The sequence below is a fragment of the Perca flavescens genome, chromosome 15, assembly GCF_004354835.1.
Source record: "Perca flavescens isolate YP-PL-M2 chromosome 15, PFLA_1.0, whole genome shotgun sequence".
NCBI classification, from domain to species: domain Eukaryota; kingdom Metazoa; phylum Chordata; class Actinopteri; order Perciformes; family Percidae; genus Perca; species Perca flavescens.
In genome coordinates this window covers 34,016,959-34,042,479 of record NC_041345.1, presented here as the reverse complement: position 1 = coordinate 34,042,479, position 25,521 = coordinate 34,016,959, and the positions used below count along the sequence as shown (strand labels likewise).

General features: G+C 39.1%; 2 protein-coding genes and 1 long non-coding RNA gene across 7 annotated transcripts in view; 2 read left to right on the top strand and 1 right to left on the bottom strand.

The window, feature by feature from the left end:
- LOC114570262 (uncharacterized) overlaps window positions 1-25,521 on the top strand; it is a 46,271-nt gene that overhangs the window by 9,585 nt on the left and 11,165 nt on the right. The window contains exon 2 of the mRNA XM_028600505.1: window positions 1,549-2,354. Coding sequence (XP_028456306.1) covers window positions 1,617-2,354 — 738 coding nt within the window. The 5' untranslated portion in view covers window positions 1,549-1,616. The remainder of the gene's footprint in view (window positions 1-1,548; window positions 2,355-25,521) is intronic.
- On the top strand, window positions 2,135-10,560 carry LOC114570425 (uncharacterized). Of its 5 annotated transcripts, XM_028600759.1 has the most exons (15): window positions 3,436-4,786; window positions 4,870-4,945; window positions 5,621-5,859; window positions 6,361-6,465; window positions 6,679-7,071; window positions 7,167-7,268; window positions 7,592-7,824; window positions 7,929-8,107; window positions 8,229-8,322; window positions 8,508-8,601; window positions 8,870-8,987; window positions 9,077-9,168; window positions 9,284-9,395; window positions 9,477-9,577; window positions 10,359-10,560. In XM_028600759.1, the coding sequence occupies exons 2-10, from the start codon at window positions 4,893-4,895 to the stop codon at window positions 8,577-8,579; spliced, it is 1,470 nt and encodes a 489-aa protein (XP_028456560.1). In that variant the 5' UTR covers window positions 3,436-4,786; window positions 4,870-4,892; the 3' UTR covers window positions 8,580-8,601; window positions 8,870-8,987; window positions 9,077-9,168; window positions 9,284-9,395; window positions 9,477-9,577; window positions 10,359-10,560. The 5 variants fall into 5 exon arrangements, with proteins under 5 accessions (XP_028456557.1, XP_028456560.1, XP_028456561.1 ...); XM_028600756.1 differs by adding an exon at window positions 2,135-2,210 and having other exon boundaries at window positions 4,685-5,859; XM_028600760.1 differs by having other exon boundaries at window positions 3,436-5,859; window positions 7,592-7,671.
- On the bottom strand, window positions 18,931-22,354 carry LOC114570427 (uncharacterized). Its single transcript, XR_003694504.1, has 4 exons — window positions 22,092-22,354; window positions 21,021-21,088; window positions 19,739-19,782; window positions 18,931-19,506 (listed from the first exon to the last, which is right to left on the bottom strand). It is a non-coding gene; the product is annotated as an uncharacterized LOC114570427 (long non-coding RNA).

Below are 25,521 nucleotides of genomic sequence, written 5' to 3'. Positions count from 1 at the left end.
CTGATACAGGGGATATAATTCTAATGAGAGTATTGCCGGTTGATCTGTCTATAAATTATGGCTTGGTTCGCAGTAGGTGCAGGGTGAAGTTGTAGGAGTCCTGCACTGTCTGTTGAAGGGGTGTCTTTAATCCTGGGTAATGATCTGGCTGGCAGCAAAGTTTGGCCTGATGGGGCAATGCCCTTCAAGGCTGCGCCGTTTTTTTCAGTGGACCCAGAATATGGTGCTGTTGAGCACCGTGAGAAGTTTACAGTGTGCACAGTACGCTCTCAGCGTCGGGTTAGGGTTGAGTCTTCTCCAGCTGTGTAATGTGGTTTTGAAAGTGTCTCATGACCAAGTGGGACATCTTCGTCTGCGGAAGATGTACGACTTTATTTCACACTACTGCTTTGGGCCTCGGATGAAACGTAATGTTGATGCTTATATCAGACATCTGTTTCATATTTGTCAACTTACTGGGACGCAGTATTTCTCCTCTGCTGTGTCTGAGACCTGCTCCTTTGGTTGGGACCAGGTTGGGTGCCTTTGCGCACACTGTAGCAGACATTTGGTTCCATGGTCAGGGTGTTAATTGTCTACGCTAACGTTGGTGCCTGTTTGGCTCTCTCTCTCCTCTCTTAATTTGCTTCCAGGATCCAGTTGCTGAGGGTTAGACTGTTGAGAAACTAGGAGGAAGTTTAGTGTTCAGTCTCTCAGCTGATAATGATCCGGACATTAAGTCGCCACAAAAAACAGACCAGACTTCAGAGTGAGTTTTTAGACCAGTCACTCCCAAACTGTGGTCCGCGGAAGCACAAAATAGCAAAATAAAATATAAAAGAATAGTTTTTTAACCTTCTTTTTACCAGAAAATATATATTGAATTTCCAGTTAGTTTGTTGATCTTGCGTTTCTGAAATGTTTTGCGGCTATGCTTGTAAGTGGACAAACTCACATAGCCTACTTTTTGAGGACTTGTAAAACTCGGAATATTAATAATCCCCTAAAATCACCAAAGGTTTTAACATTTGGACTATATCCAAGTGTTCTTATTATCGTATAGATGTAATATTCCATTGCTATGGAAATAAGCCTGTTGTTCAGGTGAACCTGATTATGCCCTCGGGGGCTTGAGTATATAAATAAATTAAATATGGGGCTGCTGTTGTGTGCAATAAACTTTCTTTTAATGAGCCTGTTGTACTGATGCTATGACCAGTTCTAGTTTTAGTGCTAGTAGGCCTATTAGGAGGTGCGGATTAATTCAGGTAGGAACTGTGTAGACTTGTATTTTATGATTTGTATTATGACGTGGTCCGCGGAAATTCTTGATTACAAATAGTGGGCCACACACACAAAAAGTTTGAAAACCCCTGCTCTAGATCTAAATCTGTAAAGTATCCTGAAATAACTCATGATTTAAAATTATAAATCACATTGAATGGACTTCAGACTTCATCTCTGAATCGTGATTTAAACCAAAGTGTAAAAACAACTGAGGAAAATCTTTTAGTGAGATTTAAGCAATAGCTCACGACAGGCTCCTGTGCTCTGACTTTGTTCTTTCAGACTTAATCTCTCAGCTTCAGTTTTCTGCTCTCTGGTGTGAAGATCAGGAAGACACAGAGACCTCCATCATGACCACCGCCGACCAGCTGCTGGAGCAGATGTTGTCCTGGATCGAGCAGAGGGAGAGCTGTGCCAAGCAGCTGAAGAAACTGGCCCAGGAGCTGGAGTCCCTCAGGGAGAAATGCAACGCCAGTGAATGTGTTGGCAGCACAGTGGCAGTGGCAGGAGCTGCATGTCTGATCGGGGCCGGCGTGGCCACTGTGTTGACTGCTGGAGCAGCTGCTCCATTTTTAGGTTTGTTAGGAGCAGCGTATTCAGGTGTAGGTGTCGCTGTATCTGTGGGGACTAAAATCACTGAGCACTTCTTATCCAGCAACACCATGAAAGAGACGCAGAACATAGAACAGAAGAGCAATGAAATTGCAGAAAAAATACAAAAACTGTTTGAGCAACTGAAGGCGGAGAGGAGGGAGGTGAGTTCCTTCGCAGACCCAGATGATCTGGACCGACACATCATGACTGAAATCCTGAGAGCCATGGCCAGACGGAGTGGACTGGATCGGAAGATCAACTTCCGCATGCTTGAGGATGAGCCACAGTTTTCCTTCAATATACCAAGATCCATCGGGCTCCACCGAGTCTACTTCAGTACTCCAGTGATGGTTGGATTTTTGGGAATTTTAGCATTTTTCACATTTGAAGTTAGTGGGAAAAAACATAAATTTTTGTTTGCTAAAGGAGTGAAACAACTCCTCAAACTAATGTCTACAACTGCATTTAAAAGAGCCCTTAAAGGAGGAGCCTTGGTAAGATTTTGTACAAACATTATTATACACAGTATTATCACACAGATTTACTGTATTGACAATTTAGATCAATGTTCATGTATTGTGTGTTCATGTATTTTCCTCGGAGCTGACAGTCCAACACATTCTCACTCCCAAGTCGTAATTTGTGGACGTATGGTCAGGACCCTTTGGCGTAACTATTGAACGTAATGGGCACCCCTCGGAGTAACTGTCACGCACGGAATCAGCAGGGGTCAGACTGGAGTAAGTGCAGTGAGCTTTATTTACAATGATCCAACAGAGAGTAGTGTGAACAGGCTGGATACCGGCAGGAGACGAAGTAATGCTTCAGAGCAGCAGCAGGATGCTAAACAATAGGTAAGGAAGTACTGGTAGTGATGTTACCCATGAACCCTCTGCTTCGAGGCATGTATCGAAAACATGAACCAATTTGGAATGAAGCTTTGTATCGGAGCTTGATTCGTTAGGGGATAATCACGTGACCAGTGACGTCCGAAGCTTCGTTTCACACACACCCATGTGACTGCTTCAAAGTTGAATTCAAAAGCAGCGTGACACGGGGCTGGGGTTGTTGCAGTATGAGAGTCAACAGAGTCAGGAGAGTTAGTGAATAGAGAGATTATTATAGCGAGTAAAAAGTGTATAGCCAGTAGAAAATTCATAGCGAGTAGCCTAGTTTATAATGAGTATAGAGTTTATAAAAGAGAGTTTAGAGCGCATTCTGCCCTGCCTATCTCACCTATTTGGCGGAGGAGACAATGTTGCTCTAGGCTATGGACTCAATATAATCACAGAAATATGTGTGCAATGTGTTCTTCATTCATTTCCCTCCCAAACCGATGTAAAGTCGGAGGTATGGAACCATGTTAAACAAGTCGTGGGCAGTGACAACATAGGCTATGTGTCGGCTTTGTTGAGTGCATTAAGTGCGGCACGCTGTCGCCTATAACAGCAAAAAAGTGATGAGAGACAAGCCCTCACAGAGAAATACTTTTTTTTTTACGTTTATTCATTCAGATCCATTTGCGATCCGTTCCATTCTAAATAAACAAACAGCGCAGTTTACATGCTTCGCTCTTATTGCATTATTCATTAAAGTCATTTTAAACAGATTTCTGCAGTTCAAACAACTCTGAATTGTATGAGAACAGTTATAACGGCCAACGTATTAAAAAAGTGTCGGTTTGAAATTGGGCTCATAATTACAATTAATGTGTCGGGCCAGGCCGGGCTCGGACACAACGTGCATGGGCTCGGGCTTACTCTAAAGACATTCATGGCTAATAACTGTGAAACAGTTTGTGACACAATGCTATCCCTAACTTCACCACCAGATGTCCTCATAGAGTTCTGAAGCTTCGAGTAGTGAACCTTTTTTCGATACAATTGGATTGAAAGCTTCACTGCTTCAGAAAGCTTCAGTTCGCCATCACTAAATACTGGGACTAAACTAGAAATACGAGAGCAAGTCAGAGTGTCGTGAACAAACGCAAGACTCGACAAAGAGTGAGTGTGTCTGTGCTGCTTATGAAGGTGGTCACTGATGAGATGCAGGTGGTGAACTGATGATCTGGCGTAATGCAGTGCAGGTGCGTGTAATCAGTAGTGAACGGCTGAGAGGAGTGAGTGCTGGGGAATGGGAATGGGAAACACAAACTGAAAGTCCATGAAAACCAATAGAAAAGTCCCTGTAAACCTGACAGTAACATTCTAACGTGCAGGGTAGTCCGATAGACTTTAATGGAGCCCCGTCCTCGTAAAATATAGACGATAGGGGACCATGACGATTCAAGCTGATCTCGGTGATGACTGGCCCTCAATAGGAATAAAAAATAACAATAAATGATATGTGTATAAGGTTTAAACATAAAGAGAGGCAAAATAACAACTCCTCCTTTTTTCACAGATGTTTATTTTTTATCATTTACTCTATAAATAAGGTTTTCGCCAGCAGTTCTGCCGGATATTGCATCACACTGACGAGACATAGCATATTATTTGTAAATAAATTATTTGTAAATAAATTATATATAGGCTTTATACGCTATGCCACAATATTCGATTCATTAATCATACAACCTCTTAACATTGCATCGCTTCATTTAAATCTGGTGTAAATGTTTAAATGTTTCAGAAACGCATTTATTTCATGTAAAGTTTGCGTGTAAACCCGCCGCTCTGCGCTGGCCTTTTCGTTGTTTTCCTGTGGGGATAGCGGCGCCGCCAAACTAGATGGAGCGCTAGAGCGCTATCCTTGGCGTCGCGCCGCTCGGAATTTCCGCCAGGTGCGGTGCTCAAAGTTCATATTTCAACTTTGACCTTTCAAGGCGCAACCAATGACTGAGCGTAACAAGAAGCAATGATGACGTACCTGCGCTGCTCTTCCTTCTCTGCGCGCCTCTCGACACCTCTGCACGCATTTCATATCGGTAAGTAAAATAAATTGATACAATTATCACCACAGCGATCTATTCAGGTCAATAAGTTGTTGTTCAAACCTTTCACCGTGCAGGTAGCAGTTTAATGGGACGATGAATGATCTCTCCTCCAACAAGTGAAACATGCAGTAGGCTAACGTTAGCCATAAGGTAACGTTAGCTGCTTTTAGCAAATCAAGTCTTTCTTTATGCCTAGCTTATTGTCACATATAAGATCATCATAACGGGTACAATCACGGGAAATTTCAACACGTTCTCACCTAAGCACTAACTTTGAAAAGCCATCGCTAACTTTGATTGAAGATACTCTAACAGCAGATTAACTATTTTGACTTTACTATTGTCTGGTGCTATTCCTCAATTTTCTACAGTAAATTGAACTTGATATAGCCTCAGAAGTTTTCCTACTGCTTTTGTCTATCTTAGTCCATCTCAACTTGTGGTTAATGTAATTTGTAATAACAGTAGATTTACTAAAATATTGGCCAGGTGTGTTGATGAAGTAGTGGCAGAGAAACACAGTTAATATGTTGTTTAGACAGTTATAAAATGCAGTGTGTCTAATTATATTTGTTAGTATATTTAAATCCACACATTAGTGTAATACATCAGTTAGCCTAGCTTATTGTCACTTGTATCATCCTAACAGGTACAATCACGGGAAATGTATAGTGATTTAACGTTATTTCAAATAACATTAGCTCACAACAATTTGTTGGTACCATCATTTGTAAAAACTTTTCAGTGGTGTTCTCTCTCTCTCTCTTTCTTTATCTCTCTCTGCCTACCTCTGTATTTGTCTTATCCGTATATTGTATTTGTTAGTTGGACGCTTGTGTTTCTGCTGGTCACTATGAGTGATTCAGATATGGACGATAACCTGCTTGATCAAGAGCTTATTGATGACCTCCAAAATGCTGATGACCTGCTTGCTGAGCTGCAGAAAGAGGAGGCAGCACCACCAGCGAGGACATCCAAGTCAACAGTCAGGTGGAGAAAGAGAGACATTGATGAGAATCTACTCTATGCAAGGCCAAGGTCACACAGGAATCAGTCAGAAGAAGGTCAGTATTGTTTTTTTCATTCATATTTTCAAGAGATTGTTTAGGCATTTAAGAGTGAATATCAAGGTATACATGTATATGTTCACGTCCTGGATCTAAATTGAAAGAGATACATTAAGGTAACTATTACATACTTACTAATAATATACAACCTATAAAATAAGATGTTAAAATGTAGCTTCATTGTGCAGGCTGGATCAATATTGTTTAGAAATCTTGTTATGGATGGGCAGTAAAATCTCTTACAAGATGTCGACTTTGGTAAGGCTTAGCTTGAAATGGTTTGTTATTTATTAGTTTTTAATAGCTCGCTTATTTATTGCTTCTACAACGAGCATTTGTATTTGCTGCCATTGTCTATATATCGCTGAATAGGCAGATAACCAACAGTAATTGGATTTTCCAACTAATTGAACTTGTGCAATTTGAACCAGCCTAGATTGGCCATGGTGCAAGTATGAAATATTAATGTTATCAGTGTTGTTGTTTTTTGTGGTACAGTTGGTCATGATCAGACTCCTAATCCTCCCTGCAACACTGCTGATCATGTCACTAACACTGAGGTGGCCTTTGCTCCAGACACAGCTTCAAAGACCATCTCTGCTGGTATGTAATTCATTATATAACATTCAACATGAACTGTTTGAATAAAAAAGTCTCCAAAAATGTTTTTTGATATGTTTATCCCAGAATTAATCATTTTAATTTTGTATGGCTAGTTTTTATGCAAATGATCAAACAGACAAACCATTGTGGAACCTCTTATAGCCCAACCATATGTATTTTTTTTATTCTTATGGACTTTTAAAATTGTAACAGAATGTCTTCTGCAAGATCTGCAGCAGTCATTGAGTGTCTCTGACGATGAGACAGAGGAAGCTGCAGTAGACCAGGGAGCTCGTCTGGCTTCCTTGGATTGGAGCACTCGTAACTCTCTCTTTTTTGAGAGATGGAGGGCAAAGAGACCTTGCCTTGTAAATAGCATGTTGGCACAGGGGAATGTGGCAACACAAATCTGCAGTCAATGTGGGAACAACTGTGCAACTGTCAGATGCAGAGACTGCTTACCATGTTCATTCCTCTGTGCTGAATGCGACATCAGCCGGCACAACAAAACCTACAGCCTTCACAACCGGGATGCCATGTGTGCTGGTTTCTTCCAGCCATTACCTCCAACCAGTTGCGTTGTGGATAATGCTGTTACACACTGTGGTAAGTTATGGACTTCTTTGTGTGAGTGGGTATACTGTATGTCTAACTGTCGCTAATGATGAATTATCCAAACTCATTTGTGTAATGTCTTTTAGTGCAGCTTTTTCCTATTAAGATGCCTGTCCAAATCTGTGGCTGTCCACAAGAGGCACTGTGGGTCATACAAGGAAAGTCAGTTGCTTTGGTCACAATAAATGGTAATTATGTGAAAAAATGTCTTTTGTCCGGTTAAAAAAAAAAAGAAGATTATTATTCAACAGCCACAACAATGTAATATCTGAAAGAAATGTGCACATCAGGTTTGTCATGCAAACTTGTTTTGAAGGACTTAACAGTTAGCACATACTTACTCATACCATTTACAAATGACTTCTTAATGACGGTGCCCGCCAATCAGCGGGCTTTACTGAATCACTGAGATATATATGATTATGATATGATATGATGATAGATATATACAACATATCATTCTAACCTTGGCAGTCATAACATTACAGTGGTGGTAAATGTTACTTTGTAGGGCGGTATGATCTCAACATGCCAGAGCTGAGCTGTGAGAGATGCCAGGCTACTTGGACTGCAGGAGTGGATGACCTTAGAGTAAGGGGCTACTGGCCTGCCACCCTCAATTTTGCAACAATTTATGAGGAAGACTTATTTTTTACTTTTGAGAGCTTGAAGATGGCATCGCCAGGAATGTCCTGTCAGGCTTTTCTAGGAATGCTTAAGAAGCGGACTGTTTGCTTTGGCCGTGTCAGTATTTCTTTCTTTATTTTGCAGCATCCTACATTTTTTATGTTTTGATATTAGAAGTTCTTTTTTTAATTGTTTTGTGCTGTTTTTTATTTTCTTAATAGACTGGGAAGCTCTCATCTGACAGCTTTCAAAAAAGCTTTTTTGAATGGGCTGCTGTTCAATATGAAGTTGATGCCATTTGCAAGGAGGACCAGTTTAGCTGTCCTGCCTGCACTCCAGCAATGCTTGCCGTCTCGGTTGACGGAAACCGCAAGCTTTATCGTTTCAAGAGTACAGCAAGGTATTCAAGAATTTACTCATTCGCACATGTTTATCAATGACCAGTAAAATTGACATTTATGTATTTTACAACCTTTCACTGCACTAAATCCTAAACTGTTAACTCTGTTGGTGTTTTTTAGATCTGAGGAGCGGCCAATCGTTGATGGTGTCTTCATTGCTAATGATGAAGATGTGACCAGATTTGTGGACCAAGTACACAACAAAACCAAACATGTAATTGCACTTATATCTGAATATTTAAAGTCAATCACATTATAATTCATAGTCTGTTGATATTGTCATGTGTTGTGATATCTACCTGTATACTTAATTACAAAAAATAATGAGTAATGCTTATTTCTTGCGACATCACCTTCTTCTGTATGGATGTTTCATGTAAATACTGGCCCTACCTACAGAGTTTGTTCGGACTGTCCAGAGCTCCAGTCTCTTCAAAACATGAGGCCCTTCCTGTCGGTTTTGCATGCTAAAGCCCACGACTTCAAACGTGAGGTTGGTAATAACGTAAATCCAAAAAATTGTTTAAAGGAAAGAACAATTATATACCAAAGTAACTTATGTATACTTCTGTCAAGGAAGTTATGTTTTAACCTGTGTTTATTGTATATGTGCAGTATGTGTTTGTTTTATATCTTATACATATTGTGTCAGTTTGAATTTTGATTAGGTTTTAGTTGAATTCAAGGGGGCTTTTAGGCCTTGCTGAAGGGATTTGCTGTACTGAATGCCCTTGATGTTCAGTTTGTGTCCCTCTGTCCAGGTAAAATGGAGCGGAGCAAACCAAGATGGGGCTGGTTCGACATTAGGGGAGGAAGTGGAGCAGTGTAATGCCTTTCTCTCCAGAGTAGCGGTCACTACAAAGCACATGTCAAAAGCAGGTACTATATAATTATACCTTTTATTCATAGTATGAATGATTTTTAATTAAAAGGATATTTTTGCAGAACAAAGATCTGTGCTCTTGCAGGACGCAATGACATGCTTACACTGCTCTCCATGAGATGGAACCAGCTGAAGTTTCAAAACCTGGCAAATTCGCTTTCCCAAAGATACCATAAGGTAGATTAAAATTGTGTTATTGATTATAGCGTACCCATTGTGTTAAAACATTTCCATGACTCAAGTTTCTGTTATATACTGTACAGATTATAATTACTTGTTGATTCCATTTTAGACTTCCAAAGCTCTAAATGTCCAATTGGGGGACCTGGAAACTCTGAAAGCCCAGCTTCAACTGCAAGAAAAAACCATGGAATTTGTGCAAGATGTGAAAGACTGGGCAGATGGTGAGACAATTCTAAACATTATCTGACATGAAGATTTAGTCTTTTTTTTACATTGGTGCTGTGTTATTCACTTTTTGCCAGGAGAAACAAACCATCTAGGCACGACACAGGTCTTGTGTCAGAAGATTGATGCCCTCACATCAAGTATAAAAACAAGATCTCAACGCCTCTACCAAAAAATGGTATTTTAATAATAATTGCACTGAAATGTGGTGTTTGTTGATTCAAGTAGATTATCCACAGTACAATGAACTTTCATATTGATAGTGAATCTAACTATGATCCATCTGTTTGGCAAAATGTATCGTCATTCTTTTGGGATTTGCTGGAATTCCAACAGTGTCATTTCCATTATGTATGTAACAAATCAGACTGATCTCACTAAGTGGCGTACGTATGACACGCCATTTTGTATGCAATTTTGGCGTGTTATCAAGACGCATAATTGTTTTTTAGCATGTTTATCAACACCATTTGGCCTCAATTGACCTACATTACATGTGAATTAGTAGTAGTATGAAAAGACGGTGGTAGGTTGGGGTGGTGGCAGCCTAAAACACACTGGAGAGCTGGGATTGCGTCCCGCGTGTGTTGTTTTTTTAAGCCAATGTTTCTTTCCTAAACCCAACCGTTTGTTTTCCTACGCGTGTGTCACCGTTGTGTTTTTGTTGTTTTTTGTATTACTAAAACCTTTCCCAATGTTCTTTCCCTAAACCCAACCTTTTTTCTTTTTTTTTACACGCGTCACGTTCTTCTCATGATAGCATGGCATGTTCTCGCGATAACACGCCATGTGGTGTGTATATTTATGTCCACTGTATACAGTGTAGACATACACGTGGAAAGCTCAAAATGCGTACAGATAACACGCCATTTGTTTTTTGAGAGTGGTGTGTATGTTTACGCAAAGTCATGATGTCATGTTAAACAAATTGTGTTTTCTTTTTCTTTTTTGTTTCACAGACCGCAACAAATATCGACATAGAATTCGACAGAAAATAAGGCAACAGAAGACCACTTTGCAGGCCATGCTAGACGAGTACAACAGCCTTGTTACACCCGAGCAAGCAGTGTGCATGGATCATATTCTGGACACAGAACATCCCTGGCCTTGGCAAATAACACAAAATGGTACGCATTATATGTATTGTGTGCATGCTTGCCTAAGGTCAAAGTATCTCTACAGTAAGGAATCTCTGTCTGTGTCTCTTCTTTGCTTTTCTCGACAACCAACTTATCCAAAAAAATAGGTGGGTGTATTACTATTATTTGGATGTGAGATGTTAAAGATGTCATTAAAAGCGTGCAAGAAAAGTCTACCTGCATGTCCTGTCTAACCCAGCAAATGACAATCGGGTTTTTTGCACTACAGATAGTCCAGATGAACTTGACATTAGCTCGGAAAGTTCAGACTCCGATGTCGATGCAATGTAAATAGTACTGATACAATGTAACTGCACCTGATTTGATTACATTTATTGTAAACCTATCCCAAATACCACCTGCAGGTTTGAAAAACAATGTTTTGTTTAAACACAATGACATTTTGCATCCATGTTTTTTAAAGTGTGACGCCTAGCCATGTGATAAAAAATCTTTCAATCTAAGACTGCAAATCACAGACTAAACATAGCCTAGTGTTAAACAGTGATGGAAGTATACAGATCCTTTACTTCATTAAAAGTACTATTACCACACTGTAAAAATACTCACAAGTAAAAGTCATGCAGTGAAAATGTTACTTAAAGTGGCTTTATGTAACTTTCAGTTTGTGTTGATTTTAGCGGCAAGTGTTTTTACCACACCTGCTCTTTTCTTTATGGTGCTTAATTACACACTGTAGATTACTGAGTTAGCGTTACCAGGAGGTCATATAGTGACAATGAATATTTTGCTGAGATGGAAAATCATTAATTTACAATAAGAAAATACCTTACAGATGCATCGTTGCATTTCCAGTGTTGCGTACAGTAACTTAACCTACTTTGGATGTATCGTGAGCTAAACTGGGTAACATTATCACGGTCACTGTGTCACGAGCCAAAGCATTAAGAGATTGTTGTACCAACCAACGTATTAACTTACATTAATATTGCGCATTTCATGAACCCATGGACGCTTTACAAAAGTAATGTTACAGGCCAGATGGAGAAGGGAAAAGAAAATAGTAGGCCAACACAAACACAGACTTAAAGGAATAAAACGTCTGCGCTAAATGGAAGGGGGGCGTAATTTCATGTCTGCTACTGAAGTACAACCACATTGCGCATTGTAAAGTTATTTTATGAATGGAATAGACATATTACATACCTGAGGGCCAATTTGGGGTGTGTTTGCAATCATTGACAATCCTGTAATTGTCTCCATCTGTTGAAAGTTACTGTAATTGTTGGGGTTTTGGAACTTATAGAGTGTGGTCTAGACCTACTCTATCTGTAAAGTGTCTTGAGATAACTCTTGTTATGATTTGATACTATAAATAAAATTGAATTGAATTGAATTGAAAGCCCGACCAAAGTTGACTCACGTTTGCGCCCGTCCTCACTTTCATTTTCCCTTTTAGCTTTTAGTTGTTCTTCATTTAATTTCCTTCTTTCCTTTGATGGCCATGCCCCAGTATCAGCCATAACTACAGCATATAACTTCTTAAATAACATTAAAATACAATTAGGCCTCTATGAAGAAATCTCCTGTTTCCTTTTACCTAGCTTAAAAGGCTGGCTAATAACACAGGCTTTTTCTGGTGTTACAAAGAAAACTGTGACCCTTCCAAATGTGTTACTGTAGTGCTGTCTTTTTTCTCAACTTTGCGGTAAAAATCAAAACTGAGCAATGGCACTAATAAAAACTACGTAAAAATTTAGTTTTTTTCATTGTTAGTCTCGTTTGCTATTACAGGTCGTTACAGTTTCAGAAACACTAAAAAGTTACATATAGTCACTTTAAGTAAAAGTCTGTAAGTATCATCAGGAAATGTACTTCAAGTATTAAAAGTAAAAGTAGTCCATGCAAAAGTAGTAACTAAAGCTGTCAGGTTTATGTAGTGGAGTAAAAAGTCCAATATTTCTCTCTGAAATGTAGCAGAGTAGAAGTAGAAAGTGGCAGGAAAAGACTCAAGTAAAGTACAAGTACCTCAACATTTGGACTGAAGTTCAGTACCTAAGGTTGGGCATCGAGAACCGATTTACTACTTGGAATCGTTTCAAAAATTACGATTCCATTGGAATCGTTTCTTTATTGGAATCATTTGGAGGATTTGGTTTCAAATCTGATCATGGTTTCCAAATATAACATGCGCAAGTTTTGGTTTCTGTAGCGGCCAGGCGCTTGTTGTGTTGCAGCCGTGGAGCACAGTAAGCGGTGATCTAGTCTGGCTTTATTTTACATTGGAAAAAGCCCCGTCAAACTGCAAGCCACCATTGAATCAAAATAAAACGTTCCTCTTATTGGTGAAATAAGCATGTGACCCGTTTCAACTCGAGAATCGATGAGAACCGGAATCAAAAGGAAGAATTGGAATCAGAATCGTTCAAATCTAAACGATGCCCAACCCTATCAGTCCCTGAGTATATGTACTTAGTTACATTCCACCACTGGTGTTAAGTTGGTGGTGAATAATTCTTCTGTGAATGATTTACATGCATTCATGTATTGTGTTAGCCTCGTGAGACCGTCCTGATCTGGCAAGCTCCAGTTCTGCTCTCCCAGATCAGTCTGGCATCTTGAGGCAGGGAACATTTGGAGCCATTAGCCAAACGACCGGGCCAATCAGCGTTGGTTTTGAGGTGGGTTAGGTGGTGATAGACGGTGTATCCAATCAGCTAACCAGTATTTTCAGACAGCGGTAGCCGCTCACTAATGCTTTTTTTCTCTTGGATCCTTCTTTTGGAATATGGTCCAGGAACCTGAAATGGGGCCTTTTATTCCTAAATTCTCGTTACACAAACGGCAAATCTCCTTTACGGACATGTTGCTTGCATGCTGAGCTAACGAGCTATGCTTTGCCTGCAGCAGCAGGGGCGGGCTTTTGGTTGTATTTTCATACGCTTCGTGGATCTGATTGGTTGATTTGGCCCGTCTATCACCAACATAGGTGATAGACAGATGGTTCATCCAATCAGCTAACCAGTATTTCCGCCCCTTCCCAAAAGTTCTCCAACGGAAAGTTCCCAGATGGATATGCCGAGCAAATGCGAAGCAATCCATCTGGAGGAGTCAGGTTAATATTGTGTATGCATGTGTGGAAATGTTGTATTGCATGAATCTACTGTTTTTGTTTTTAATAAATTATGAAAGAAATGTAACTTAAGTGTTTACTTTTTTAATGGTGTATGCTATTATAACTTTGTTACACTGCTCAAAAGACATTTAGGAGCTCTTCCTACTTCTAGACATGGTTGTGCTTTTAAATGTGAGATGCAAAATGTGCAGATAGAGGGTCTGCAGACCACAACAATCCGGTGCAACCAAGGCAGGACACAACAGTATAAAATAGCAAAAAATTTCCGGTGCAACACAGATGTCTTCTTACTTGATGGTTTTATTTCTTGAGGTGCACAACAGTGACTAATGTTTGGATGTAAGATCTTCATCAGAGTCCTTGGAGAGAATGGGCAATGAAGCCCTTAATAAGAATCAACAGGTATGATTGTGCACAGGAGGGGCGGTGACAATCTGAAGATACACCCATCTCAACCAAGGTCTTACACTCATTGATCAATCATTAAAGGGCAAATGCCCACAAACAGGTCAAAAGTGAATACAAACAAACATAAAAATATAAAAATGTTCACAGTGCAATGGGAATAAAAGTATATTCATCTTAAATACTATACTCTAACATACTTTGACAATAGAGAAAGTAAGTCAGATTAAATTCTTCATTTAAACCTAGAGGTTCTAAAGTGCCGAGTGTATGTATCCAAAACGCTTCCCTGCATAGGAGTTTATTAATGATATCACCACCCCTGGATGGGGGTGTGATTTTCTCAATTCCCCAGAACCTCAGTGATTTGGCCTGCTTATAAAGTAATGCCTCGCCATGGCATAAGTTACGTTCTGGGAGCGAATAGCTATATTGTTTGAGTTGACGTTTTGTTTGGCCTATATACGCCAGTCCACAAGGACACTTTAGAAGGTACACTACATGTGGTCGAGTTAGAGCATTGCGCGCATTTACCACATTTATGGAAACCCAGGGGTGGGTTGGAAAGTCAAGTAGTCGGAAATAGGTTCGACGTGTCTGAATGGGCCAATTTGTCACGAATGCTGTGGGCACGCCTAAATATAAACCTGGGCGGATTAGCGCATATAGCTTATCTTTGAGTGTCGGCTCACTCTTAAGAACATGCCCGTGCTTGCAAATGTTTTTTATTCTTCCTGTTTCTGGGCGAGGCGAGTGATTGCTGTCTGCTCTTAACAGGGTGTTCCTACTGAGGAGTTTATGATAGATAGTGGATTGTAGAATATTATTTACGTCCTTAGAAATGGTAAGATCTAAAAAAATCAATGGAATTGTTATTATTCCATAGTAAAGGACAAATAATCTGTGGAAGAATTTACATGAGTCAAAAACAGGCCTACACAATACTAAAAATAACCCCTTTCATTTCCAAAATATCACTGTGCATGGCGCAGATACATATACAATGTTCTTTTAATATGGAAGGATACCCTAATGAGCTAAATCAATCTATTTTTCTTCCCATAAACCCATCACCAAACAAGCATAAGAGGGTGCAAAGGCACTTCCCATAGCAGTCCCTTGTAGTTTAAACCATATTTGTTAAATGGCTGAATATATATGACATGATATGTGACAGCCCCCCTTATTGACTATACTAAAATGTTACAGATAGGCTAACCCTAACCCTAGCTGAGTTCATGAATTGAGCATAGGATTTTATAACAGTTGGTTTCGTGTCTGTATCTGATGATCTTGCTGAATTACTGTATAAACCTTAAAAGATGAACTGAAGAAAGGGTTCAAGGGTCAACATTTCAAAGCAGGAGCCATGAAAACTCTTTATGTGGCATATTTTAATCTCTAAAACCTTTCCAACAATCTATTTTGTTTGGCTCCAAAGTTTTAATTCCAGCATTCCAGGCCCATATAATATATAATGCCATGTTTCAAAGAGCATTTTGAAGGTCCAGTATATAAAAAAGCTATTTCTTTTTAAAATCTTTTTATTGACAAAAATGAGTCAGCTTCAGAGATTACTAGACTGCTGAACGTTGTATGTGAGAATTAACACAATACAAATACCAATAATGGAGAATCGGAGGGTTTATGTTATACAATGCTGCATTACAGAGCATATTCATATGTCAGAAAGCATGGTGATATCTAAAATCATCTCATTTAAAGCTTGCTTGTCAGGTGACTGCCATGAAGGTTGTGTAGAGGAATAGAAACCAGTCTATGACCATGGTCTGATCTTTATTCTCCCTGCTAAGTGAGCTCTTATCCTCTGGCAGAAGATATAGGGTACCCCAATTTAAAATTAGCATTTCTAAACTATAGGCCTATTCGGACCTACCTCAATTAAAACTTTAAATAATGTTGCTTGAGGCTGCGGGGGTTGTGCAATAGCTTCATGATATGATGCATATAGGGTTGTGTGTAAGTTGCTCTTGTCACTGTTTGTGAAAGATGAGCAATAGATTGTTGCTGTCTGATGTGCTTTAGTCTGACTACATATCACTTTGTTTATGTTGTTTTTTATTGTAAGTATGTCATCTGTATGATAAAAGAATATGTCAAATGTTATGTGTGAAGCATTAGAACTCAAGGCAAATATCCCTCTGGGGACAATGATGTATCTCCTGCTAAGTGGTCTCCATGATGTGTAAAAATTAAAACGTTGTTGTAGGACTATAGCAAACACATCGTTGGAAAGGTCTCAACCTGGAGAGGAACATATGTCAGTCTGAAGAGCATACATTACTCCTGCTTTGAAATATTGACCTCTGAACCTTGAACCCAGTCCATGTATGAAGGCCTGTCATTTAGCAACAGAAGGTTCTACACACATAAAACCAGCTGTTATAGAAAGCTCTGGACCTCAGCTATCATGTACTGTAGATATGGTCACCAAAATTTACCCACTGTAAGCACTGTTAAATATGGTAATAAGCTATTTTCACCTATTTAACGATTTGATTTTTTAAATATAATGACACCAGTGTGTTCCCCATCCCAAAAAACCCCAGGGTGTATCCAAAATTCTACACTGACAACTTCTAATTATGAGAAATATACCAATATATTCAGAAACTACAACTCCCACTAGAGACGCCCCCAAGAACCTGTTACAAAGCTGGTTCAGTTGTAGTTCTTCCGGGGTGGGTGGGGGGACTCGTTCGGCTCCTCTTTCTGCTGTCTGCCGTGAAATGGCCCGCCGGCCGGCCGAGCACACAATATATGAGACAAATACATGAAACTGTATTTTATTATTATAACTATCTTTATTGTTTAAACTCTCAGATACAACGTTAGATAAAAACATCAATATTACCAATAGTATGTATTTTTTTATCTTCTTATCCGCTGAGCGGAACGTACTACGTCACTTCTGGAGTTTTCCGCGGATTCGTTTAAACGTTATTATGGTTCATAACTTACTGGAACAAAACTGAGCAAAGTGTTGTTGCTGGTGACACAATAACTGACTGTATATATGTATATTGTAGTGATACTGACCACTGACTGTATATATGTATATTGTAGTGATACTGACCACTGACTGTATATATGTATATTGTAGTGATACTGACCACTGACTGTATACTGTATATGTATATTGAAGTGATACTAATCACTGACTGTATATATGTATATTGTAGTGATACTGACCACTGACTGTATATATGTATATTGAAGTGATACTAATCACTGACTGTATATATGTATATTGTAGTGATACTGACCACTGACTGTATATATGTATATTGTAGTGATACTGACCACTGACTGTATATATGTATATTGTAGTGATACTGACCACTGACTGTATATATGTATATTGAAGTGATACTGACCACTGACTGTATATATGTATATTGAAGTGATACTGACCACTGACTGTATATATGTATATTGTAGTGATACTGACCACTGACTGTATATATGTATATTGAAGTGATACTGACCACTGACTGTATATATGTATATTGTAGTGATACTGACCACTGACTGTATATATGTATATTGTAGTGATACTGACCACTGACTGTATATATGTATATTGAAGTGATACTAATCACTGACTGTATATATGTATATTGTAGTGATACTGACCACTGACTGTATATATGTATATTGAAGTGATACTAATCACTGACTGTATATATGTATATTGTAGTGATACTGACCACTGACTGTATATATGTATATTGTAGTGATACTGACCACTGACTGTATATATGTATATTGAAGTGATACTGACCACTGACTGTATATATGTATATTGAAGTGATACTGGCGTTAAAGACCCGCTGATCCTGATTCTGTGAATGAATGCCCGCATTGCATTGTGGGAAATCGGCTTTAAATGCGCCTAGCTCGGCTCATATTGTAGGCTAGCCTACTGTTCTGTCTTATTTACTGTAATATTTCACCGGTAATAATACCGAAATAATATTGTTAAAATAAAGAAATTAATAAACAACAAAGCAATCCAGCTTCCCTTAAGACAAACAGTAGTTTTATAGTTTTAAAAATATCAATTAAAGAAATACATATAAACCATGATAGGATCTGGTGAATACATTAAAAATACCAATAATAGCAAAGCTTTATACAGCTTCTCTTAATTGAAATACATTAGTTTGAAAAACGCACTGATATAACAAAACAAAAAAAATGAGACAAACGTGTCTGTGAACTCGAATCAATAGATTAATTACGTATGTATTTCACAAAGTGACGTGAGAATGGGTTGCATAATGGGATTACTACAGGCCTGAGGAACTAGTCTTACCACCTGATCTAGAGGCCCTGTGCCTACAGATGCTCATTCCCACCAACTCAGCTTTGTCTCAAGATAAGGCCCAGGATTCCCCTACCTACATCTACTTACTTGGTCAATGCAGGGAATTTCTAGTGACCATGATCAAAACCAAAGCATATGTACTCTTTAATTTCCTGTGCACTTTGTTTAAATGAGCTATTGATTGTATCATTAGTTTTTATTACGTTTGATGTGATTCCGTTTGCAATGTTTTAGAACTGTGTTGAATGGTTTTATTGAAGTGTTTCTTCATGTGAAAGTGTAGTACTTTACAGTGACATTACAAATGAAAACCTTGTTCCTTAAAACAAGATTGATATTATACAAAGTTGTGGCTTCCACTGGAGTATATACTATTATGCCCCAATCATGTAGCTAGTGTTTAGTCTACCTTGGAAGGTTACGAAATTAAGGCTCACAATCAAAATCCCAATGCAGAATACACATGAGATATTTACTTCCAGACCCTCACTGTTGAGATCCAGTATATCACATAAACTTTAATAACTCCCAATTAAAGGTACATCAGATAGGCTTTTTAATAAGGGTGAATTGAAATGTCAGTTGTATTTTTACAGTGCAGTGTAATCAATAAATGTAACAGCATGATACATATTAAGTTTATTTCCATGAATGTTGTATTGCATTAATCTACCGTTTTTGTTTTTAATATATTATGAAAGAAATGTAACTTAAGTGTTTACTTTTTTAATGGTGTACGCTATTATAACTTTGGTACACTGCTCAAAAGACATTTAGGAGCTCTTCCTACTTCTAGACATGGTTGTGCTTGTAAATGTGAGGGGCAAAATGTGCAGATAGAGTGAAAAATGAGCCCACAGTAAGCAACAATGTGACAGGCACAAACAATACTCGGAAATGGCTTGGTGATAGGAGGGTTAAGAGATCACTGAATAAATTAAAATTATAGAACAGTCTATTTATTTCTTAATATATTACATTACAAATCAAAAATTACATCCAGGACACTATAACATTGTATGTGCGTCTGTGCTGATGAGCTGGACTGAGACCATGAACACCGCCTCTATTGATAGTCTTTGGCTGGCTCCCAGGTGTCATCCCACACTTTGCCACTGTCGTAAATAAAAGACAAAACACACAAAATAAAAGTTAAAAGAATTACCTTAGCCGTGACATGTGGAACATGTTCTCTGTCTTCATGTCACGCTACATGTACTGACTTCCACAATATTAACAAGGAAGGTCTTTATGAGAACATGCTTTAACAAATTCATGGGTGGTTCATAAGGTGGTAACTACAGTATTGTTGGTATATAAACATGTTTCCAGTTTATAGGGACATACCATGTTGAGCAAGGTGTCCACTTTACTTTTACCTCTTCTTTTCCCTAAAACAAATGACATATAGACAACTTAGAATTAGTTAAGAAGGAATAGCTATATATAAATATAACCTTTTAAGGACATGTCTGAGAAAGCACAATTGTCTACTATAGCATAAGTCAATATGTCATATTATTAATAATTTTCCTAAAAATTATTACAGTTTGCTTTACAGTATACATCTAGGTTTTTGAGTATATTAAAACACTATCAGTCTTGGTCCATATAGTCAAGAATCACATTTCTGGTTGAAGTGTGTAACACATAGCACTAAATCTCCATAGTTCATAAATCACACTCGCTCCATAGCTACATTCCCACATTACAATGTCTGGACATTAACTGGGTGAAATGTATGTGTGAGCCGAACTTACCCTGCTGCTCCCTAATACAATTACAAATGAAGTGTAATGTCTGATTGAGCAAAATGTGTAAAGGTAGGGCATTCACAGTGAGTGTGGGTACATGCTGATGATGTTGCACGGAGTGGAGCTGCTTCATACTCTTGTCTACTCCCTTAAACAAAGTGATTTTAAACATTAATATAACTGCAAATATAGTGGAATAATGTTGCTCAATAACTGAACAGAGGACGGTGTCACACTCCCTCTGTGTATGTTGTAACCTGAGCTTCTCTGATGTGTTTTGCTGGCCACTCCGGTTAAGCGTGCATATATGGACATGTTTAGTCTCTAAATCTCTGAGCGTTTTGGGAGTCTCAACAATCTATTTTCTTTCTCCAACTGTCTGCTTATGTGCACCCCTCCTCCAAGCCAAACAGTAGTTCCAGCAGATGAAAAGGCATCTTGCACAGACAATGTCCTGTTGTGTGCTACATGCGTGCAAGTGAAACTCTGGACCATGTCTGGATGGCTCATGTTAGCAGATGGAATATGGGCCAAAGTAAAACATCAAAGTACACATAAAAGAACATCAAAGTCAGAACATTTCTCACAAAGATGGTTTCTGCCATTTTGACTGCTACAGAAAGGGGATTTCGCCTTATAACAGCTGAAGTCTGCTAGGGATTGAGTTGGTCAGGTATACTGGCGAGACCTTGGTACTACAGCTCAACTCTGATCTGCACAGACTCTGGCTCCAAATTATGTTAGCGGCTGTATTTGGGATATTGTGGCTTCCTTTATATGCAGATGGATCGAGGTAGAGACAAAAGGCCTCCTGATGTTGCTGTTGACTGCACCAAGGTATAAAGAGCAGAAGTAATAATGGGAAAAGTACTTACATTAACAAGTCTTTTGTCAACGATGCGTTTGTAAAGGAATATTTTTTGTAGACGGTGTTTTCTGCATTCTGAAAAATGAAAAATAAAATAAAGCAATATATGAGGTTTGTATTAGACTTGATTAGTTTTAGGTCAGTGCTCCTACCCAGATAGCAAAAGTGTAGTAAGCATACATTGGCATATAAAATGATGTTGTAAGTTACTAAAAACTGTTTTTTTTTCCAAGCTGCACTTGATGTTAAAGGAACATGCCGACTTATTGGGACTTTGTCTTATTCACTGTAACCCCCAGAGTTAGATAAGTCCATACATACCCTTCTCATCTCCGTACGTGCTGTAACTCTGTCTAACGCACCCACCGCTAGCCTAGCTTAGCACGGATCCTGGAGGTAACTGGCTCCATCTAGCCTACTGCTCCCAATAAGTGACAAAATAACACTAACATTTTCCTATGTACAGCGTGTACAAATAACAAGGTCACATGACACACAGCCATCTTCTAACCGTATACATACTGGGAACTATATTCTCAGAAGGGCAAAGCACTGCTACTTCTGCTACTTGGGCGGAGTGATTGGCTCGCAGCACCTGAAGCACTGTGGTCATAGATACACCCTGTGGTGAGGAGCAGAGAGTTCGCTCAGAGTTGGAGTAATAGAGTCAACAATTACTAGATAGTAAAAGCATAGTGACCTTGTTATGTGTACACGCTGGGACTCTACAAATCACAACATGTAAATAGGAACATGTTGCCGTTATTGTGTCACTTATTGGGAGCAGTAGGCTAGATGGAGCCGGTTACCTCCAAGATCTGTGCTAAGCTAGGCTAGCGGTGGGGGCGTTAGACAGAGTTACAGCACGCACGGAGATGAGAAAGGTATGTATGGACTTATCTAACTCTGGGGGTTACAGTGATAAGATAAAGTCCCAATAAGTTGGCGTGTTCCTTTAAGGTTACCCCAATTGCCAAATCACACTTTAACCCCTGATAACAAGTCAGACTCAGGTCACCTCATCTTTTTGCACATTAACAGTTTTATACTAATGTGTTTACTATAGCTAAAATCTAACCTTTCATTTTAAGCTTAATAGCTTGTTGGGGTCTTGTGGCACCTGCTCCTGGCTGCAAAAAGGGAGATGGATGATAGACAGAGGTGGGGAGAAGGCTGAGCTGAGGAAGAAGGGCGAGCAGGAGGCTGAAAGGAGGCAGAAGAGAGAGCAGGAGGCTGAAAGGAGGGAAGGGAGAGAGCAGGAGGCTGAAAGGATGCAAGGGAGAGAGTAGGATGCTGAAAGGAGGCAGAAGAGAGAGCAGGAGGCTGAAAGGAGGCAGAAGAGAGAGCAGGAGGCTGAAAGGAGGCAGAAGAGAGAGCAGGAGGCTGAAAGGAGGCAGAAGAGAGAGCATGAGGCTGAAAGGAGGGAAGGGAGAGAGCAGGAGGCTGAAAGGAGGCAGAAGAGAGAGCAGGAGGCTGAAAGGAGGCAGAAGAGAGAGAAGGAGGCTGAAAGGAGGGAGAAGAGAGAGCAGGAGGCTGAAAGGAGGGAAGGGAGAGAGCAGGAGGCTGAGAAGGTTGAGAAGGTGACACAGGCACCAGATGTAGAAGATATTCTCCATCTGCGTCTGGTCCTGCTGACTCCTCCTCTGGCACAACTGGGATGGGTGCAGTTGTGGAGCCCTTGACGTCTTTTAGCAGCTTATGTAGCAGCATATCTTAACCTTTTAGGTTGTTCAAGGGTTACCAATTAATATTATATTATATATTATTCTCATTCAGTTTTTCCCCAACCTGAACTAAATTAGACTAACAGCAGAAACACACTGCACTCGAAATTGCTGCGAATAGCTGTGAAGCAAAGATTTGGGCCTGATTGCGAGCCTGGCTGTTCATACCAGACGTGCATTTCTATGTGTCGGTCACAAAGAGATCCTCCTCTTCTCGTCTCTCTCTCTCTCTCTCTCTCTCTCCATGAGTGTGTTTCTGTTTCTCTATCTCTCTCTCTCTCTCTCTCTCTGTGCCTGATTGTTTGTCCCGTTGTAGACACAAATGAGAAGTCAAGACAGCCAAAATCACCATGAACTTGGGTGTCTTACTTTGGAATTAGTTTTATTTTTGTGATGTATCCAGCTGCACTGTAGCCTTCCTGTATGTGATTACCTGCCTGCCTTGACACATTCACTCACAGATTGTGGAAGAAATAGAGGAGAAGCCGAAACGAACGCTGCAGCATGCAGGCCTGCAGGGCCAGACAGATTGGATAACATTGGATAATAATGGGTGCCAAATTGAAAATAACTCCACTTCACAATGCTTAGCGGCGACAGTGTGCAATGTGTTTCAGTCATTAGTGTTTAAATTTAAACATTAAAACAGTTTGAGCTAGATAATACACCACAATCAACATGTTAGCTTCAGTGTTTATACCATTTTTTCATTGCACAGTAAATGCAATGCACCTCTTTCAAATTACTGTCTTCACTGTTGCATCTTATCAGAAGGCTCAACATGTCTGAGTTTGAAAAGAAACTCATACATTTGTCTTACAAGGCAGTCATGAAGAGCCTAATCAGGTATGATATGAGATACAGACATGGTATGGTAAGCTCTCAGCACAGAACATATCTCGATATATGAGAAGTCTAAACCTAGAGTAGCACAGAAAATACAGGTTGATCCATTCCAAGTCCTTCACTCTGTATTGGCTGGAATTGAATCAATTGTATGCATTGGCTTGAAAGGAGCCTTTAATGCATTTAATGTATGTTGATATTATTAATAGTATATGGTTGAATGTCACATTGCTATGGGGGGAAAGGTATACTGTATCTTGTAATAGCACCATTTTTTATCTTAAGCAAAGGACAACTTACTTCTCAACAGATGTTCATAGAGCTTGGTCATCTTTCCTATGATGTCTTGAGCAACACCTGTTGGCTCAAGAAAATGTATCATGTCACCACTTAGCTGGCTCTTTCGGTCTTGATGACCAAGAAAAAGGATTGGCTTGTATCCAAGAGCTGTCAATTTTAAAACCTGCAAGAACAACAAAGGCATATGTATCCTCTGGTTAGCATCACAGGAGATTATGGTACACAATGTGTGTTCTAGCCACAATAAACAGCACCATCTCTAGAGCTGCAATGTTTTGAAGAATCGTGGCTGGTACCAGCCCTGATCCCAGTACAGCAGTGGGCAGTTTTATTTGCAGTTTGCAGTGAAAGCAACAATGGTTGCTTTGATCACAGTTTGCAACTTTGCCTACTTTTTTGTAAATGTAGTCTGAGTGTGGATGTTTTAGAACTCTTTGCAACTATGTACTGACTGCATGCACACAGACATACACAGCTACTTAGAACAAGCATTCTGATTTGCTGGCCCTTATGCAGTTGAGTGTTCAGGCCTTAATCACCCCCTAGTGTTGCCCAATTAAATGAAACAATATAGTCAGATGCCATATCCAAATCCAAATCAACCGCAATGTTTTGTTAAAGTTAAAATTTTATATCCATATTAAATGATGCAATACAATGCTACACTGATGACCTGGCAAATAAGTTGGCAAATATCCTCTGGATGTTAGGGAACATGTTTGTTTAGTACAGACTAGGGCTGGGCGATATGGACCAAAAGTCATATCCCGATATATTTTGGCTGAATATTGATATACGATATATATCCCAATATTTTTTCCGCAGAGTGAGAGCAAATGTTCAGTCAAAGTCAAAGCCAAATATGACATTGTCACAAGTAGTTTCATAGAAACCGGCTATTTCAGTGAACAGTTGCAAAATCAAATGAATAAATAATAAACAGGTTTCTTCACCTGGTTCATGATTAAATGCTCAGCTGTTCAAATAACCATAAAATGTAAACATAAATACTGTATAACAACAGGAGTACCTTTTTTGAAATCAAAGCTCCATAAGGTGCACATTTAAATAAAACAAATATCTTAAATAAAAAGCCTATAAAATAAAAGAGGCCAATAATAAGTCAGCAGCTTACTTGGAGTAAGGATCAAATTTGAACTATATTGATATATGCAATATGGTCTAATTCCATATCTCATTTAAAAATATATCGATATATTTTTTATATTGATATATCGCCCAGCCCTAGTACAGACCCCAACAAAAATCATCAAATATATATATTTTTTTGTGAAAATGAAATTCAACAACTAACACTACAAAGATAAATCAATAAACATATTTTGTAGGCATATCATACAGCCCTAAAACCCACCTATATTGTTCCTGCCCATCTGGCCACTGTGATAATTATATAATTATCTTGAAGCCAACCTCTTGTTATTTGAGAATTATGAAAACTTACCGACAACTGGGCAGCATTTAAGATCTTGCCGTTATTTTTGTTTTTTTTTACTGATGATTTGTCACTTTCTCCTGTTTTTTTTTTTTTTTGCTTCTGCTTACTGTGGAGGCCAGCCAGGCAGGCAAAGCATGTTTTTCTGTTCAGCCGGTTGGGAGCCTGGCAGGAAGGGCAGG